General features: G+C 58.1%; 2 protein-coding genes across 6 annotated transcripts in view; one reads left to right on the top strand and one right to left on the bottom strand.

Moving 5' to 3' along the window:
* The window catches only part of GBA (glucosylceramidase beta), a 28,683-nt gene extending 22,974 nt beyond the window's left edge, over positions 1-5,709 (top strand). For 4 of the 5 annotated variants that reach the window (XM_043501755.1, XM_043501756.1, XM_043501762.1 and 1 more), the window contains 10 exons: positions 371-503; positions 841-1,032; positions 1,124-1,270; positions 1,438-1,571; positions 2,249-2,421; positions 2,795-3,032; positions 3,168-3,392; positions 3,499-3,662; positions 4,841-4,966; positions 5,209-5,709. In XM_043501755.1, the coding sequence (XP_043357690.1) occupies positions 371-503; positions 841-1,032; positions 1,124-1,270; positions 1,438-1,571; positions 2,249-2,421; positions 2,795-3,032; positions 3,168-3,392; positions 3,499-3,662; positions 4,841-4,966; positions 5,209-5,311 (1,635 nt within the window). In that variant the 3' untranslated portion in view covers positions 5,312-5,709. The remainder of the gene's footprint in view (positions 1-370; positions 504-840; positions 1,033-1,123; positions 1,271-1,437; positions 1,572-2,248; positions 2,422-2,794; positions 3,033-3,167; positions 3,393-3,498; positions 3,663-4,840; positions 4,967-5,208) is intronic. The other variant, XM_043501759.1, reaches the window with a different exon arrangement.
* A 4,435-nt stretch (positions 5,710-10,144) lies between these two features.
* Positions 10,145-18,492, bottom strand: MTX1 (metaxin 1). The gene is made up of 8 exons (XM_038383436.2): positions 18,356-18,492; positions 16,128-16,197; positions 15,240-15,319; positions 13,703-13,795; positions 12,941-13,123; positions 12,315-12,391; positions 11,218-11,372; positions 10,145-10,602 (listed from the first exon to the last, which is right to left on the bottom strand). The coding sequence occupies exons 1-8, from the start codon at positions 18,434-18,436 to the stop codon at positions 10,379-10,381; spliced, it is 963 nt and encodes a 320-aa protein (XP_038239364.1). The 5' UTR covers positions 18,437-18,492; the 3' UTR covers positions 10,145-10,378.
* Positions 18,493-18,803: the final 311 nt, after the last annotated feature.

Below are 18,803 nucleotides of genomic sequence, written 5' to 3' on the forward strand. Positions count from 1 at the left end.
GGAAAGTCTGGGTGCCACTAAAGGGAAAGCAGCAGAACCAGGCCAAGCTCTGGCTGCAAGGGGAACTGGGCAGGGCAGCCAGAGATTAGCTTGGAGCCATAGAGCTGAGGGCAGGTGACAGACTCAGCCCAAGCCATGCCAGGGGTGCACAGGTGGAGAGGACTCTGCTGGACAGTCCAGCTCTGTTCCAGGACACAGCCTGTTGCAGGGCAGCTTGCCCCACCCTTCCCCCCATGTGCTGCTCCAGGAGTCCCCCACAGCGCTGGGCTCGCCGCCTGGTTGTTCCTGAGCTGGAGCCGGCAAGGGGGCAGTGAGTGGGGAGTGGGTGACCCAGCGGCCCCGACGCTCACAGTCTCCATCCTGCTTTCTGGCCCAGGTGCTCAGCGCCGCGCTCGCTGGGACTGGCTGCGGGGTCACACTGGGCAGGAAAGGCGCCATGTGGCCCAGGTGCGCCAGCATCGTGGGCTGGTTCCTTTTCATCCAGACAGTGCCTGGGGCGGCAGGTAAGCGCTTGCGATGTGTTGTGTGTGTGCCCTGCGGGGAGGGTCCCTCCTAGGTGCAGCTCAGCCTCTGCACTTCTCCTCAGGGTGGGTTGGGGCCTTGTGGGGTATCAGCTGGTGCAGGAGTCTTGGGCTTTGAGGGACCAAACGGGTGTGCTGAGAACCCTGCTACTCCTGGGATGGGTACCTGGGACCGTGGGGGAGGGACCTCGCTCAGGGGCGTCCCCAGAGCTCGGAGGAATGGGATTGACAGGGTGGGAATCCTCTCCCTGGAGGGGTGGGGAAGTCCCAAACTGTACCCAGAGCCCGGCCCCAGCCCTGTCTGTCTCCCCATCCCTAGGCGGCCATCCCTGCAATGCCAAGAACTTTGGCCACGACTCTCTGGTGTGTGAATGCAACGCCTCCTATTGTGACACACTGGACCCCATTGTCATCCCGGCCGTGGGCATGTACATCAAGTATGAGAGCAGCAAGGCGGGCAAGCGGCTGGAGCACAGCGAGGGGAGGTTCCAGAGCGACTCCATGGCCCCAGGTATCTGCTTGGGCACTAGGGATGCCAAGGGCAGGGCTGGCCCTTGCTCCCAGGTGCAGGGCTCTGAGCCGAGCTGCTCTCTGCTCCGCAGATCTGTTGCTGAAGCTGGACATAGCGCAGCAGTACCAGAAAGTGAAGGGCTTTGGCGGGGCTCTCACAGACTCTGCCGCCATGAACATCATGGCCCTGTCCCCGGGTGCCCAGACCAACCTACTCAAGTCGTACTTCTCAGAGGAAGGTGAGTTGTGGGGCTGGGCCCTGGAAATACAGGCATGGTGGGGCAAGCGGGGTGCTGACCCCCATGGCACAGCAAGGCCCACAGGCCAGGTTCCCTCCTCCTATTGTCCACTCAGCTGGACAAGGGCCCGGCTCTGGGTCCCGGGTCACCTCCTTCCTGTCCCACAGGGATCGAGTACAACCTGGTCCGCATCCCCATGGCCAGCTGTGACTTCTCCGTCCGTCTCTACACCTACGACGACTCTGAGGGGGACTTTGAGCTGAGGAACTTTAGCCTGACCGAGGAGGACACAAAGCTGAAAGTGAGCAGTTCCTTTGGGGAGTGAGGGCCCTGGGCGGGGAGGAGCTGTGGTGGGGAAGGCGGACTGGCTGGGGGTGCAGTGTTGGAAGCGGGGAAGGGGGACGGGCTGCGGGAACAGTGCTGGAAGTGGGGAAGGGGGACAGGCGGGGGGGTGGCACTGGAAGCAGGGAAGGGGAGCCAGGATGCGGCAGGAAACGACCAGTCTCAGTTTGCTCCTTGGCCAAGTTCCCAGGACTTGCCTGATGCCGGGTGTTTCCTGTGGCCATCACAGGCTGGGACTGAGCCCCCACTTGGCACTTGCCCCTCCACCATCGCCCTAGTCTCTCCATCCGATACTGGCTTGGCCGCCCCTGACAGCCCCCTGGGCAGGCGTCTTCCAACCTCTTCTGGGGGGCACTGGGGCCCCTGAGGCCTGTCAAAGCCAGGCTGGCCACTTGGGTCAGGGCCATGAGGTGCCATTTCCTACGTGTCCCTGGGCCCTGCTCTTGCCTGGGGGGTGGGTTTCTGTACAGTGTTCGAATTCTGCTCAGCCCCCGCTCCAGGGCAGCCTGACATGGGGGCTCCATTTCACAGGGGAGGCTGCGGGTGGAGGAAGACTTCCGTAGGGCAGGTGGTCTGGGGAGATTTGCCCACGGGGCCACTGCAGCGCATGATCCCCTGCCTTCCCCTGCCCCTCAGATCCCCATTCTCCAGCACGCCCAGGCCGTGGCCAGGACACCGCTCTCCCTGTACGCCAGTCCCTGGACGTCCCCTATCTGGCTGAAAACTAATGGAGCCATGACAGGCAGGGGCACGCTGAAAGGGAAGCCGGGGGACAAGTATCACAAGACCTGGGCCAACTACTTCATCAGGTAAAGGGCAGCGTGGGGCAGGGGATCTCCTGGGGAGAGAAGCCAGCAGGATGGAGCGGGTCTCAGTGGGTACAGCTAGCCCTGGGGCTGTGCAAGGGAACGGGCTGGATGGGTGTTAGGGATGGGGTGTTGGAGGAGTTCATGTGAGCTCCTTGAGTCGGCAGAGCGACAATCACAGAAGGGCCCATTGTGAGCATCAGTCTGACCCCCAGTATCGCCCAGCCCAGAGAACTGCCCCCAAACGATCTTATTGCGGGTGAAGTCTCTACGGACTATGTGGGTGGGGGGCAGAGGGACTAGTCTCTGCACCCCAGGAGGGGCACTGGGGGGCGGGGCTGGGGCTGCTAATGTTTCTTGTCTTTCTGGCCCCCAGGTTCCTGGATGAATACGCCAAGCACAACTTGACGTTCTGGGCGGTGACGGCTGGGAATGAGCCCACGGCAGGAGAGATCGTCTTCTACCCCTTCCAGTGCCTGGGCTTCTCCCCTGAGCACCAGCGGGACTTCATCGCCCAGGACCTGGGCCCGGCACTGGCCAACAGCTCGCACAAGGGCATCCAGCTCATAATGCTGGACGACCAGCGAGTGATGCTGCCCTACTGGGCAGAAGTGGTGAGTCCACGTGCCTGGGCCCTGCCCAGCTCCGAGCAGGCAGCATGGCTTGGTGGAGGGGGTGGCACCAGCCAGGCCCCTCACCCCTGGTGGTGGCCTTGGCAGCAGGTGACTCCTCCTCCTTCCTCCTCTCAGGTCCTGAATGACCCTGTGGCCGCCAGCTTCATCAACGGCATCGGCATTCACTGGTACCTGGACTTCCTGGCGCCCATCGACCTCACGCTGTCCATCACCCACCACCTCTTCCCCAGCTACTACCTGCTCTCCACAGAGGCCTCCACAGGGTCCTACTTCTGGGAGCCCAGGGTAGTTCTGGGTGGCTGGGACCGAGGGAGCAAGTACAGCCACAGCATCCTGACAGTAAGGCCTCCTCAGTGCACACTGCTTCAGCCTCCTCCAGGGGACAGGAGCCAGGGCCTTGGCCCCCAAGAGCCTCCCTCTGAGTGTCTCCATCTCCTTCTCACAGAACCTGAACAACTACGTCACTGGCTGGACAGACTGGAACCTGGCCCTGGACATGGACGGGGGGCCCAACTGGAGCAAGAACTATGTGGACAGCCCTGTCATCGTGGACAGCAGCAAGGATCTCTTCTACAAGCAGCCCATGTTCTACCACATGGGCCATTTCAGGTGAGCTGGGCCCTGCCAAAGGCTCGGAGAGGGCTGAGCTGCCTGGTGCAGCTGGCATTGTATGTCCTGTGCATGTGAACAGGGGGGTGAGTGCAGCTTGTTGTGTGTACATATGCCTGCATACACCAGGCTGAATGTGCCCCATCACGGAGCCACTGGGTGATGCTCTGGAACTGCTCCCTACGAAGCCAGTCAGGACTCTGGTGAAGTCTCCTCTCTGTGAGCAGACTGTCCCCAGGGCAAGCAGCTCACATGGCTTCCACCTTCCTGGGTCTGACCTCCGAGCATTCAGCATCCTCTGACCCTCTGTGTGCTTCCCTCAGCGAGTCTGAAAAGGCAGAGTCCTGGGGAAGCCAGAGGGTCCTGCCCCCCAACTCCGCAGTCAGACGTGACTCTCAGCCAGCCAGTAAAACAGAAGGTTTATTAGACGACAGGAACATGGTCTAAACCAGAGCTTGTAGGTACAGAGAACAGGACCCCTCAGCTGGGTCCACTATGGGGGGCAGTGAGCCAGACAACTCCAACTGCACTTCACTCCATGTTCCGAGGCAGCCCCAAACTGAAACCTTCTCCAGCCCTTCCTCCTCTGGGCTTTGTCTCTTTCCCCGGACCAGGAGGTCACCTGATTCCTTTGTTCTCCTTTAGCTTTAGCTATCACCTGGGGGGTGGGGGGTGAAGGGCCCAGGCCATCAGTTGCCAGGAGACAGAGTGTTGGCCATTTATGTACACTGGCCCTTTGCTCGGCAACAATTACACCCCCTTATCCCACCACCTAGAGACTTAAGAAATGCATAGGAAAACTGAGGCACCCCTACAGTATTCAGAGGAAACATTAAGAACAGTCCCACTTCATCACAGCCCCTTTGGCCTGACTTTGCATTTCTGACCCTAGCTGACTTGCAGCAGTGCTGTGATGGGACCCTGCTGCTCCCAGCACCCGTCCTTGTGCTGGTTTGCAGTGTGCAGCTGGGTGTGCACTAGATCCCAGCACCCTAGGGAGAGGTACATCTAAATTTAGTCTTTAATGCAGCTGGGGCTGGAGTGGAGCTCTAGTGGTTCTCAAACTTTTTTTTTCACGGACCACTTGAAAATTGCTGAGGGTCTTGGCAGACCACTTAATGATCTTTCCAAATGTTGTTTGTACCGTGCACTCACTGCTCCCGCTTTTGTCTGTGCAGCAAGTTCGTCCCTGAGGGCTCCCAGCGTGTGCGGCTGGTCATCTCCAAGAAATGCTACAAGTGCAACCTGGAGTACGCGGCCTTCCTGCGCCCAGACAGTGCCGCCGTGCTCGTGGTCCTGAACAGGTGAGTGCCTGGCCCAGGCCATGAGTGCAGCATCCTTGTCCAGACCAGGCACTGCTTTTCTCCGAGTGGGACAGGAGCTCGGAGGGTGGGTGCCCAGGATGGGGGTGCTGCAGAAAAGAAACCTCCTGGGGGAGAAAGCCCCAAAGCCCAGCCCTCCAGCCCCCCCTATAGTTGCCTCCAATTCCGTCGGACCTACCTCCCCCTCTCCCATGTGCATCACCATCCCACTTCACTCTCCCCAGGTACCCTACGGACATGCCGTTCGGGATCTCAGATCCAGGTGTTGGCTTCATTGAGGCTGTGGCTCCAGCTGACTCCATCCAGACCTACCTGTGGAGACGCTAAGGAGGAGTCCAGGACAGGCGGAATCGCAGCTGGGGGCTGTGGTGGGAGGAAGGACATGCCCCCCTGCATTGATACCTCCCCATTTAATACAGAAACCCCCCATCCCTCCAGGGAGGGACTTGGGGATGGGTCCTATCTCACCCAATCAGCTGCCTTGCTGAGTGCAGGGGACCTGAAGGATCCAAGGGAGGGGGAGGCTGGGTTCGGTTTGGGGGGGTCACATTGAGTGACGTTGTTGTACTAGGACGTACCAACCTGCTCATAAATGACAGACCCAGGACTGAGCAAATGCTGAGTACCGACCCACCTGGGTACCTGCCTCCTGGCCCAGGGCTCTCCCACCCCTCTGCCTTCCCCAGCCCGACGGGCCTCTTCCCAGAGCGCCGGGTCCCACTGTTTCCTAGCTGTTTTAATACAAGAAACAGGTTTTCTACACCTTCTCCTGGTGTTTTTTCTTCCACCCGTCCTTGGTTGGTTGGATGTTGGCCAGACCCGTGGGCTGGGGAGGGGCCAGGTGAGACGGGGAAGGGCCAGGGTGAGGAGAAGTGTGGAGGGGAGGAAGCTTCAGGGCTCGCTGACCAAGAGTAGTTGAATGTTACCTCTGAGCAGGCCCAGAGCCTGGAGCACTGGCCCATCAATGGCTGGGGGTAGCAGCAAAGCCAAGGGCCTGGCCTGTCACTCTATCCAGGCATGACATGAAGGCCGGTGTCTCCATGGGGAGCAGGAGCATTCGGCACAGGCCCCAGGTCAGGCTGGGACCAGGTGGAAATTCCCACTCCTGCTAGCTCAGTGGTGCCGTCTCGGCACACAGCCTAGCGCCAGCCTACCAATCAGCTGGTGTCTGTGCTGGAAGGTGATGCAGAGTGAGGCAGACGGGAATGTAATCAGACCGCTGACGTCAGCCAAGCTTGCGGTTCCTTTCCAAAGGGAGCAGGAGCTCGTCCACTGCGGTTTCATACTGGAGCAGTAATTCCAGTGGCAGGGAGCTTGGGGGCCAGAGGCAGTAGCAATGCCCCCCACCCCCATCCTCCCATCGCTAATTGGCAGTGGGAGAATGCAGCACATACTTCCAAAGTGATGTTATCCAGGGCGGCAGGGGTGGGGTGGACTGGCGTGGGGTGGAAGTAGAAGCCTGACAAGGGGGGGAGGTGAGTCATTCTCCCCTCAGGGTGAGGGGCAGGGCCCCTGCCAGCTGGGCTAGCAGCCGGGAGGCCCCAGATGCAGCTGTCCTGCCTGCTGGGGTTGTGTGCGAGGAGGGGCATGCCCTGCTCCAAGTACAGACTTCCAGTGGAGAGGCTGAGGGGCTCTGCTTGCCTTAAGCCTGGCCCAGGGCCCTGCGTCACTCCCTGGATGGTCACTCCCAAGCTGGCTGCAAAGGCAGGAGCGCAGGGTAAGCGGCACGGAGCAGCGGGGGACCTGCATGGGTGGGGTGCTGAGCTGTAGGGTCACCACATGTACGCCTGGGGGGCAAGTAGCACCAAGCGAGTTGGGTGAATGTCATGCCCTGGGAAAGTACCCATTACAGGTGCCCTTAGAGCTATTGGCCGTGCAAGCGGAGCACAGGGTAGTACATTGGAACCTCAGCCCTCTGGTGCTGGGGGGGCTGTAGCCATGCCTGAGTGCATCCCAAGCTAGTACCAGGCCATGCATGGTTCCCCAGCAGGTGCTCCCCACACCCAGGGGGCTGCACTGTAGAAACTGGGGTATGGGCGCTGGCTGACGTCAGGCTATCGAGTGCACAGCAGAGGAGCTTCTGTCCTGTGAGCAGTGCCAGGACTTTGTGCCAGAGCTGCAGCCCAGCTGGCTAAATTGGAAACAGGCCCTGGCATTCTCCTTGGGCAGCCATGGTGCTGCCTCTAGGCATCCTGGGAGAGATGCCACAGGACAGAACAGGCAAGGGCTGTGTAATACAAACAACCTCCCCTACCAGCTGTTTTTCAGGAGCTGCTTTTCCATATGGAGCCTAGGAATGTAAGAGCAGCTGGAGGAAGCCCTCGCATGGCCCCGAGAGCCGAGCCCCGGATAAAGCGGGTGCAGGAGGTGCAGCACTGGGGTTACAGGTAACATGAAGCTAGGGCTCTCCGTTAGCACCTCCACACATTCAGCAGCACTGCATTTTGTCACCCTAGCCCTCCTGCCAGCAGCAGTGGTTGAGGCCCGGAGGAGCCTGGGTGCAGCTCCCCAGGAGTGAGCGAGGGGCAGGGAGTCCTGTGTGTACTGTAGGTGCAGCACCATGCATTAACTGCCTGCCCTCCCCATCTCACAGTGTCCCTGCCGCCGATGAGCGCTTCCAGCCCCTCACGCTGCGCTCTGCTGCCTTCGGGGCCTTGGCTGCACGCTTTGGAGCTACATGCTCTTGGCAACGCCAGTGCCAGTGCCAAGGAACACCCCCGTCCTGGGCAGCGTGCACGCGGGAATGCAAACAAAGCTGTCAGCACTGGAGGAATTTCTAACGTGAACAGGCCAGCAACTCCCTGCTGGCCCCTCTCAAACCACGGCTACGAGATGGGGTAAGGGGGCTTCCCTCAGCTCCCACTGCCCGGGGAGCCAGCACTTCTTCCCTCCTGCTCAGAGAGCAAAGCCAGCCCAGGCTGCCTGCCACCAATAGTCAGCCCCAGCTGCTGGTCTTTCAGTAGCCAACGTGGGAAAGCATTAGTGGGACTCAGGTACTTCCTCGTCCCCCTCAGCCCAGGTCACTCTCCTCCCTGCAGAGGTGAGGCACAAGGGCCAGGGCGGGGGGATAAACCCTGCTGCCACCTGGCTGAGACGCTTCTCCAGCCGGTCTGTGTCCAAGCGTTTCCTCTCCAGGTGCAGCCTGCAGCTCTGGCCAGATATTACAAACTAGCCAGCAAGACTTCCCCTTCCCCAGGTCACCAGTCAGGCCCCTGGGCAGGGTTGCGGCTCTTGGGGAGCAGGTGGCGCTGTCAGGGCTCTGGCAGCGGGGGCCTGAGGCCTATGCTGCTGTCCTTGGAGGTGTCACAGCAATGCAGGGTGAGGCGAGACAGGTCAGAGTCCAGCACCCTGTGCTGAGGCAGTGTTAAGAATTCCTGCACCATCCCTGACAGGTGTTTGTCTATTACCCAGGTCTATTCCTGCAGCTCCTCCTGGCACCTGGGAGCAGAGGCTGCTGTTAGTGACCAGGTAAAGGTCCTGTGTGTGAGCACTAGCCTGGCATTCTGGATCTATTGTATTGGGGGCACCAGTGTCCTAAAGCTTACAGCTTTGCAGTGGAACTGGACCGAGCTGGAAGTGTGTGGGGTGGGCGTAGAGGCCAGTCAGTCACTGGGCTGGGCTGGGCTGGTTGCCCCACGCCCAGTAGCAAGGGCTGGAGACCTTCCAGGAAGCAGCATTCTGAGCCATGCTGTAGCGCTGGGCACCAGCTGGACTTCAGCATGTCTCCCCTGCCTGCCCCTTGGCTCTGCGCAGGCGCTAAGTAATGGGAGAGGACTGGAACCCTGGCAGTCTTTGGGTCTGGCACCAAAAGGTGGCATTCATTTGGACTGTCAAAGGCCCTTGCAGAAAGTAGGAAACTAGTGCCAGTTCCACACAAAGCATAGGACTAATGGAATTTTCAGCATGGCACGTGGCTAACGGTGGGTACCACAAGGCTCCAGGCTGTGACCAGGGAGGGGATATTTGAATGCTGACAGACTGATTAGCTAGCTGAGCCTGGAGAAGGTGGTGAGGAAGGAGTAGCTAAGCTGCACTGTCAAAAAGTGCCAGGATAATGCACACTAGAGGGAACCACATGAACCCCTCAGAAACCTGACCGGGGGCACTGTGAGTGAAGCATTTGGGGAAGGCCCTGAGCATTACCATGGCCAGCTCAGAGCAGCTGGTTTGCGCTCAGCACAGCCATAGCAAACCAAGCCTTCAGATAGCTAGAGAACAAGATGGAAACATCCATGAAAAGACTGTCAGGCAAATCACTGGGCTGCCCTTCCCTGAGTGCTCTTCCTCAATGGATACGGCGGAACAGATGGGGCCCAGAGACGAGCCGGGGAAGCAATCAGCCTCCTGGAGAGATTGAAACGACTGGGACCACTGGGTTGGGAGAGGCCATAACTGAGGGAGAACAAACAATGAATAGGTGAGAGAAGACAAATGGAGTCTCCTAGTTCCTGCCCTACAATACAAGACCCAGGCTCCTCCCGTGGGCAGTTAACCCCAGGCGCACAATGCTACAGGGAGGATCCGAGGTCTGACAGGATAGCGAGAGCAGATAGCTGCAGATACCAAGTGCCCTGCTTCAAGACAGGTGCTACCCACTAAGTGACGTGGATTGGGGAAATATTCCCCCATGGACAGGTTGCTCCCCAATGGCCCCTGCTCTCCCTGAGCCCTGCTGCTCTGACCTGGGCTGGCAATCTCAGGGCAGCTCCCCGAGGGGCTAGTTCTGGTTGCTGGTCTGGGCTAGAGCTGCCAGCAGGGCCAGGTCAAGAGCCAAGCAGTTAGGCAGAGTTACTGTGAATCTCTAGGCCAGGCCCCTCCACTTGCGGCTTCCCCGCCCTGGAAAGGGGCAGGTTCTTGCATATGACACAGCCCTCGGGGACAGAGGGATGGAATTGGAGCTGGATGTGAAGCCAAAATGATTCTTCCTGCTGTCTTGGGGGTAGCCAGGGAACTGTGGGGCAGAGCTCAGCAGGGACAGCTTCAAGCCAAGGTTCCCTTTCCATACTGCTTTGTCCTGCATGCCCTCTGTGAGGACGGTCTGCCCTGGGTAGAGATGGAGGGCCTAGCACATTGGTCCACGAGGGCTGAGCAGTCCAGCGCTATGCAGGCTCCGTGCCCAGGGCTGCAGAGGGGAGAGAGACAGAGCACAGACAGATGCCCTTCAGGGGGCACTCCAGGTTTATTAGGGGGGGAAGACTGCTTGCGACACGGTCTAGAAATCTGGGCTGGTGTTTGCAGCAGCACCGGGATCCGGACTGAACAAGGCCACTGGGTCCAGCCGGGACACGGGGCAGTGTGCAGGAATCAGAGTAGGCCATACCCAGCACTGTAAAAAAAAGAGTGAGTTCAAGTGATCCTGAGACGAGTGAGAACCAAAGCCCCGAGACCAGCGCCTCACTCCTCCTCCTCTTCTTCCTCCTCCATGGCTATTGGCCGGGGGCCGGCAGCCCCAGGAGGGCCCCGCTGGATGGAGATGATCCCACTGAGGAGGGCATAGCCAATCATCGCCACCAGTCCCACCAGCACTGACAAGATCTGATTGCGCCGTTTGTAGGGCTCCTCCTCAGACTCGGTCCCGTCAGAGGCAGACATCTTGGGGGTGCTGGACGGGGCGTCCCCTTGCAAGGAAATGACACATCAGAAACCCAGACCCAGCTGGCAAACTGTACCCCAGCCCAGAGGGCAGAGAGTGGGGGCAGCCTGGAAAAGTATAGGCACGTTACTCTTGTTCAGGGGAGGGAGGGGCACTGCTGCTGGGGAACGCGGTGAACACAGCGAGCCCAGGGAAGGGTCGGAGCAGGGGTCCGAAAGCAGCAGGGGAAGAAAAAAGGGAGCCTGTGGGAAGCTGCCCCTCCTTTTCCAAGAGCCGGACAGGGAGTGCTCCCCACCCTTACCAGGCCCCAGTTACAGCCAGCAGGGTGTCAGGAGACGCCCCCACCACAGCTGACACATAGTACTCCCTGTGTTACACCTGGTGGGCAGTCCAGTCTCCCCCCGTCTCCTGGCAGCCAGGAGAGAAGCAGTCCAGATGAGCTGAACTCCTCCCCAAGGCACTGTCCCACTTCTCCTGATCTGCCATGGACTAGCAATCCTCAGCCTGTGGCTAGTGGGGTCTGAGGCACGGTTCAAGCCTGTTCGCATCTCCCCCACATCTTTGTGACCTTGCTTCAGTGATTCCAGCTGACCCCCAGCTTCCCAGCGCCGAAGGAGAAGCTGGAGGCCTGGCTCCTCACCTCCGTCCCAGGGGAAATAGAGGCTGAGGATGGAGGAGCAGTAGTCACACAAGTTCTGCAGGGACTTCAGGTGCTGCTGCAGTTTCCCATTGGGCAGCTTGGCTTTCAGGAGAGGTGCCAGATGACTGAAGACGAACGCGTCCAGGGAAGCAGGGCTGCGGAACAGAGAGCTTGTGCTAGTGGCTCCTGGCCTCTGCTAGTGCCAGCGGTCCAGGACCCCAAATTCACACCATCACTGGGGTACAACTGTTGCGTGCACTGGGCATGACCAAAATTACCTAGAGCCCTTGAGGCTGCTCCTCCAGTCCCAGTGTGCAGGGAGAAGACAGGAGTGTGGGCTGTGGGGGGTGAGCCCAGCTACGCTCATCTTGGCCTGTCCCAGCAAACGGTGCTGCCAGGAGCTGGGCAGGGCTGCTGGCTGCGGGAGCTCACAACCCCTCTTGCAGGCAATCGTGGAGGTGCCTGAATGCCAGAGGTGCTGGGTCACCAAAGGCAGGAGGCGGCTTCACTGCAAGCGTTTGAATAAGTGTCTGTCTCCTCTGATTCCTGCTCACCGCAGCTGGCTCTTTGGAAGTGAATAAGCAGCATATTCAGCCATTACCGTTTACAGCTTCATAAATTATGGGCCCATTAAACATGAAGCAAACAAGGCATCCGTCTAATGGGCTAAAACTTCCTACACAGGCCGTGGCTGAAGTGCTGGAACATCTGGTCCTGGCTCACAGGTTTATGGGAGAGGAAGGGGAACTGTCAGGACGGCAGTGGGAATGGATGGAGCCTAATGGGCCGCAAGTAACTGCCCCCTCCCCAGGGCCCTGCCTTCCATTAGAGAGACACTGTTCAGCCCAGCTTGCGGCCCCCCTTTCTCTTTAATTGCCTCCAAGGTTTCTCTATAATACTCAGAGCTCTTTCAAAGAGCTGCTGAGGCCTGTGTCCTGCAGCACGCCAGGGAGCTGCAAGGAGACCTGAGATTTAACACCATGAACCCCTCTGCTCAGACGTTCTGCTCCCAGCCACGAGTGCTGCGCAGGGGAGTGAGAGCCATGTGTGGGCAGGTGAGGAAAGAGCTCTCACTTCCCTCACAAAGAGCCACTTACGAGTCTCCAAAGAAGAACTTCTGGTCCCCAAGGCGTTGAGATAGGAGCGTCAGGCACTCCCGGGCTTCGCGGTACATCTATGGGATCAGGAGAGAAGCAGCCCCGGTGTCACATCCCCTCAGCACGCGAGGTGCAGGAGGCAGAGACCCCGCCTCCCCTGGCGAAGGCTATGTCCCAGGACTGAGCTATCTCCAATCCAAGAATGCCAGCAAAGAGAGCGAATGTCATCCTTACTGGGAGCAAAGCCACTGGCTGACCTGCCTGTGCCAGGGACCAACCCTGGCTTCTGTATCACAGCCAGCGACCACAGAGCATTCTGGGGCTGGGCACAAAAGGGTTAAACTCAATGCAGAGACTGAGCCCTCAAGCACTAACCGCCCCATGGGAGCTGGCTTTGTTCTAATCTAGCGGGAACCAGGAGCATGCTCAGCAGCTGGGAATGGGGTGACCCCTCATGGTGCTTCCATCTAGGGGCAGGGTGATGGATTCCCAGAGGAGCCCCAGGCAGCCCTCCCAGCTGCCACAAGGGTAGCAAGATCTGCACAACGCAAAGTGCCCGTCACCAGGATCCTTCTCCCCAGAACCAACATGACAGCTGAGCTTAGCTATTCCACCAGCCCACTCACTTCCTTCTCCAGCTCCTCCTCGTCCTCCAAACAACTGTCCCCCCAGATCAGCTGCAGCCGCTCCAGATGCTGCTTGTGCATGCGGTTGGGCAGGAAGAAGTTGAGCGGGAAGGGGATGGCTTCCGCATACCATTTCCGCGTGTGCTCCACATAGTTCTTTGCATCCACCCAGAACATGTGAATCTACGACACGAGGACAGCGGTGATCCATGAGAACTAGTGCAGGGCTGCTTTCTGCAGCCCCAGTGCAGCCAGGGGCGTGGCTCACACTCCGCAGGCTGCTTTCATCTCTCTCTGAGGCACTGGGGAACTGAGGCCACCACAGGGCCTGGCTTGCAGAGTTGGCCTGCGGCTGTGCTACAGGGTTCATGGACCTGCACAGGCAGATGCTGCATGACTGAATCCACTGTCCTGGAGGGCACGTTCCCCAGAGACAGGGAGACACCAAAGGGCCGAAGGGGCATTAGAGGCTACAGCGACAGGGCTGGGAGCCGCCCCAGGCTGGGGACCCAAATACAGCCCTGGCAGTGCCCTATAAAACACTCTGCTACCCCAGACCCTCCCACAGCTCTGTCACTGCACCATCGTCCCAACCCGCAGCTTCCACCCTGTGGTTCTGGGATCTACCAATACGCCTCAGTCACTCGCTGTGAGGGCCCGTCCCGTTGGGCTGGACCCAGAATCCATCTGAATTGCAAACTAGCTAGCTCCTCCGATAGCAATGTTCCGGGAACACTTCCACTGGCCCACGTGAGCACTCACCAACACGGGTAGAAGCTTCTCCTCTAGCAGAGACACAAAGGCTAGCGTATCTGCCCCTTGTCTCGCAGAGAGATTGTAGTCAGCGTTGTGTTTCTACAGAGTAAAGGGAACAGTGTGAGGCCTGGGCTGGAAATGGCGAATGAGCTCATCCTGTGCTCTAGCTGCCTCTCCATAAACTGCAGAGACAGACACAACAACGCAGCCCTGTCGGGGTGCTGGGGGGCGTGACCCTGGCCCCAGGCAAGTTCCCTTCACAGACAGACACTTTTCCAGGCACTAAGTGCCATGCCTGGGTTTTTTCCTAAAATGCACACGCTGATGCACAGCCGACTCCAAGAGTACAGGGGTCAGAGCTTGTCCGCTCGGCTGTTTGCTTTGAGGAGATGTGTTCCCTTTCGAGACCCAACTTTGCCAAAGCTGAGCCCTGCTCACATGAGGCTGGACTTCAAGAGGTGCCCCAGGAAGCAGTATCAACGGGCTGGAGGGAGGTGCGTGGACAGGTGCCCAATGCACAGGCCTGCTGCCCTTGCAGCTTTCAAGGGGAGACTCTGGCCAGCCCTGCAGTGAGTGCTGCCTGGTGTATTTAACCTGGCCGAAAGCCTGCTCCGTTTCAGAACACACTGGCTGTGGCTGTGCTCGTCTGTGCGGCTGCATGACACAGAACAGCAAAGCTGGGGCCAAGGCAGAGTCTGGGATGAAGGGTGCAAGCAGTGAAGGGGAGCGGCTCCAGCCTTTCCAAGGAAAGTTGGCACCAGGCAGGCCAGCTCCACAGAGCTGGGAGCAGCCTGAATAGTGGCGTGGCTGGCACACACCCTGGCGTCTGAGAGCCGCCCGGGTCCCCAGACTGACACCTCTCTCAGGCCTCAAAGGAACCACTTATGCTCCTCCCCACAGCTAGCTAGCCCCAGGCAAACCATCCACAGGGCTGGTACCCTACTTGCCTCAGCACTTGGGGCCAGGGAAGACAGGAGGGGAAGAATTGAATCTTCAGACACAAGTTCCAGAGAAAGAGCAACTCCGAAGGGTGAAACTAGCACACAGGGACAGAGGGGCTTCTCTGATGGGGACACTTGCATCTTCTGCCCTCTCCTCCATGGCCACACAGGGGCCCTCTTGTGACAGGGCCAGTACAGATGTGCTGCTCAGGGGAGATGGGTCAGGATCTGGGGAGCTGAGCTGGGCTTTGGCAGTTCTCACCCCTCTCCTAATCCAGACTGTCTGACTTCAGGACCAGCCAGATTTCGCTGCATAGGTCCATTGGCAAAGCTCTGTGGCAACTGGAGACTTAGCTGCGTAACACAATGCTTCCAGTGGCAGGGTTTTGCAGACCCTGCTGAGCCCCCTCCCCAAGGGATGCTTCCTACAGGCTCTCGGCTCCACACCCACTGGAGCAAAGCCCTCACAATTATTTCCATCCGTGGTTCTACTCTCAGCTTTCCCCAGCTCCCACCCTGCATAGGCCTGAGCCGCAGTGGCAAGTGACTGTCTTCTCTCACTCTGGGGCAGCAGGGCCTGAGTCAGTGTCTCCATCCCATACCTGTTTCCTGAGGTGAGTGATGATCTGGTGCATCTGGGAGAGGACACCTTCCTCCTTTGTCTTCAGAGCAGGTAAACACCCTGAAAGCAGAGAAAGGTAATACAGGGGAGACCCTGCCCAGAGCTGCCCCTTCACAGGCCTCCTGCATGCAGTGAGCACCCCCAACCCCGTCTGCTCTCATCAGGGATCCTGGCGTAGGTGCCAGCATCACATGTAGGTTGCAAGAGATCCCTCTGTTTTCATGTGCCCCAGTGGTGCTGAGGGTTTCCGTGGTTGGTCTCAGCCCACGCAGTGACTTACTTTTGGAAGTGTGAACTGGTTTGGTGTTGAACAATGTGAGAGATTTATTCCAGGATTAAATGGATTTTGCACATGGACAGCTCTTAACTGGCTGGACTTCACACACAAACTTTCCACATGGCTAATCCCTGCTGAGGAGTCTCCAGGCTATGTGTGGCAGACAGGATTCAGAAGTAACAAACACCATGTTGGGCCAGCTGGTCGCAGAGCTCCGCAGAGCTGTCAGCTCTGGCAGGTGTTCTGGGCTGCTCTGACATTTGAGTTCCAAAAGGGAGAATATCCCCTCACCCTGGGGCAGGGCCGTGGAGTCAGGAGAGAGGAGCTGTTTGTTTGCCTGCCTCCTTAAAGGAAATGGGGAAATTAAATGCAAAGCTTTGTTTAAAGGCAGTGCTGCCCAGTTTTGATATTGGCTGTCCCACCAGTTTGCTTTTGGCACTCACCATGCCTCAGTTTCCCCATCTGTAAAAGGGAGATAATCTCAGCCTACTTTCTGGTGGCTTGTGATGGCTCCAATAGTCGCGTGTGCGCCTCATGTTTGTTTATTTCTATCCCCACATGCCCCTCCCCCTTTCTCATTGGTCCCTTTACCTGAGGGACTTCGCCAAGGATTAGTGACCTTGTGAACTTTGAGCGGTGCACCTGTGAATCTGGCGTAGGTCTGGAAGAGAAGCGGAAGAAAGACTCAGATGGACGACTGTGTATAAATATTTAACTGTGCACTGGCTCAGAGTGAGAATGACTTCCGTGGCCAGGGTGCTCAGCTGGGACGTGAGACCCAGGTTCCAGTCATGGTGGAACAGCCCCAGAACACTCCACAGACCAGTGGTTAGGGACCTCACCTGCCAGATGGGGAGACCCAAGTTCAAATCCCTTCTCCGTGTCAGGGGGGACTGAACTCTGGTCTCCCACATTCTGGGTGACTACGCTAAAGATTATAAGGTGACACCTCCTCCTCCTGTTTCTTGCAAGAAGCAGTGTAGGTGCATGGCTCCAGGAGAGGGGAGTCCCCAGCAGAGACAAGTGCCTCCCTATGACCCAGATTTAGGTGCCAAATTCTCTTTGAGGGCTGGGCTTAGGCCAAACCCCTCTCCATGGCTTTTACTGCCTAGCTTAGGTGGCTTGCAATGTGGATCTGGACGCCAGACCTCAGAAAGGAAACCGGGGGTGCAAAACCTGTGTCATAAGAACGTAAGAACGGCCAGACTGGGTCAGACCAAAGGTCCATCCAGCCCAGTGTCCTGTCTGCTGACAGTGGCCAATGCCAGGTGCACCAGAGGGAGTGAACCTAACAGATAAGGATCAAGTGATCTCTCTCTTGCCATCCATCTCCACCCTCTGACAAACAGAGGCTAGGGACACCATTCCTTACCCATCCTGACTAATTGCCATTAATGGACTTAACCTCTGTGAATTTATCCAGTTCTCTTTTAAATCCTGTTATAGTCCTAGCCTTCACAACCTCCTCAGGCAAGGAGTTCCACAGGTTGATTGTGCGCTGAGTGAAGAAGAACTTCCTTTTATTTGTTTTAAACCTGCTACCCATTAATTTCATTTGGTGGCCCCTAGTTCTTCTATTATGGGAACAAGTAAATAACTTTTCCTTCACTTTCTCCACACCACTCATGATTTTATAGACTTCTATCATATTCCCCCTTAGTCTCCTCTTTTCCAAACTGAAAAGTCCTAGCCTCTTTAATCTCCCCTCCTATGGGACCTGTTCCAAACCCCTAATCATTTTAGTTGCCCTGTTCTGAACCTTTTCTAATGCCAGTATATCTTTTTTGAGATAAGGGGACCACATCTGTACGCAGTATTCAAGATGTGGGCGTACCATGGATTTATAGAAGGGCAATAAGATATTTTCTGTTTTATTCTCTATCCCTTTTTAAATGATTCCTAACATCCCATTTGCTTTTTTGACTGCCGCGCCACACTGCATCGACGTTTTCAGAGCACGATCCACTATGACTCCAAGATCTTTCTCCTGAATAGTTGTAGCTAAATTAGCCACCATCATACGGTATGTATAGTTGGGGTTATTTTTTCCAATGTGCATTACTTTACATTTATCCACATTAAATTTCATTTGCCATTTTGTTGCCCAATCACTTAGTTTTGTGAGATTTTTTTTGAAGTTCTTCACAGTCTGCTTTGGTCTTAACTATCTTGAGCAGTTTAGTATCATCTGCAAACTTTGCCACCTCACTGTTTACCCCTTTCTCCGGATCATTCATGAATAAGTTGAATAGGGTCAGTCCTAGGACCAATCCTTGGGGAACACCACTAGTTACTCCTCTCCATTCTGAAAGTTTAGCATTTATTCCTACCCTTTATTCCCTGTCTTTTAACCAGTTCTCAATCCACGAAAGGATCTTCCCTCTTATCCCATGACAACTTAATTTACATAAGAGCCTTTGGCGAGGGACCTTGTCAAAGGCTTTCTGGAAATCTAAGGACACTATGTCCACTGGGTCCCCCTTGTCCACATGTTTGTTGACCCCCTCAAAAGAACTCTAATCGATTAGTAAGACACGATCTCCCCCTTTCGGTGCCTCACCTGCCCCCGGGGGGGGCCGGTCCTTCTCCCCCCCTACGCCTCTGCCTGCCCCCGGGGGGGGGGCGCTCCTTCTCCCCTCTCCCCCCGCCCGCCTGCCCCCGGGGGGCCGGTCCTTCTCCCCCCGCCCGCCCGCCTGCCCCCGGGGGGGCCGGTCCTTCTCCCCTCTCCCCCCGCCCGCCTGACCCCGGGGGGCCGGTCCTCGGCGGCCCGGCAGGGAGCCCACGGGGCAGGCGGGGGGGAGAGTCCGGGGCCCGCTCACCAGCACGGCCAGACACTCCGGGTCCACCGAGGGCAGCCCCCAGCCCCCGGCCCAGCAGAACAGCTCCATGGGCGCCGCCATCTTCCCGCCCGCCCCGGAACCGCCCGGCCCGGGCCGCCCCCAGACCCCGCCCCCCGCGCCCCCAGACCCCTCCCCCCTGCTTCCCCGCCCCCCACCGCCCTGCGACCCCAGACCTCGCCCCCGTGCTCTCTCCACCCACTGCGATGCCCCCTGAGCCTGCCCCCTGTGCCCCATCCCCCGTCCCCCTACCCCCCTGTGCTCCTTCCACCCCCTGTGATGCCCCATGAGCCTGCCCCCGTGCCCCAATACCTCCCTGTACCCCCTGTGCCCCATCCCCCGTCCCCCTACCCCCCTGTGCCCCTTCCAACCCCAGTGATGCCCCATGAGCCTGCCCCCGTGCCCCAATACCTCCCTGTACCCCCTGTGC

The sequence above is a fragment of the Dermochelys coriacea genome, chromosome 24, assembly GCF_009764565.3.
Source record: "Dermochelys coriacea isolate rDerCor1 chromosome 24, rDerCor1.pri.v4, whole genome shotgun sequence".
Lineage (NCBI taxonomy): Eukaryota > Metazoa > Chordata > Testudines > Dermochelyidae > Dermochelys > Dermochelys coriacea.

Coding starts and splice junctions, on each gene's coding strand:
- MTX1 (XM_038383436.2), bottom strand. CDS start 18,436: ATGGCGGCGCCCATGGAGCTGTTCTGCTGGGCCGGGGGCTGGGGGCTG. Junction 13,124..13,702: donor AGAAGCTTCTACCCGTGTTG/GTGAGTGCTCAC, acceptor CTCGTGTCGTAG/ATTCACATGTTCTGGGTGGA. Junction 12,392..12,940: donor AGGAGGAGCTGGAGAAGGAA/GTGAGTGGGCTG, acceptor CTGATCCCATAG/ATGTACCGCGAAGCCCGGGA.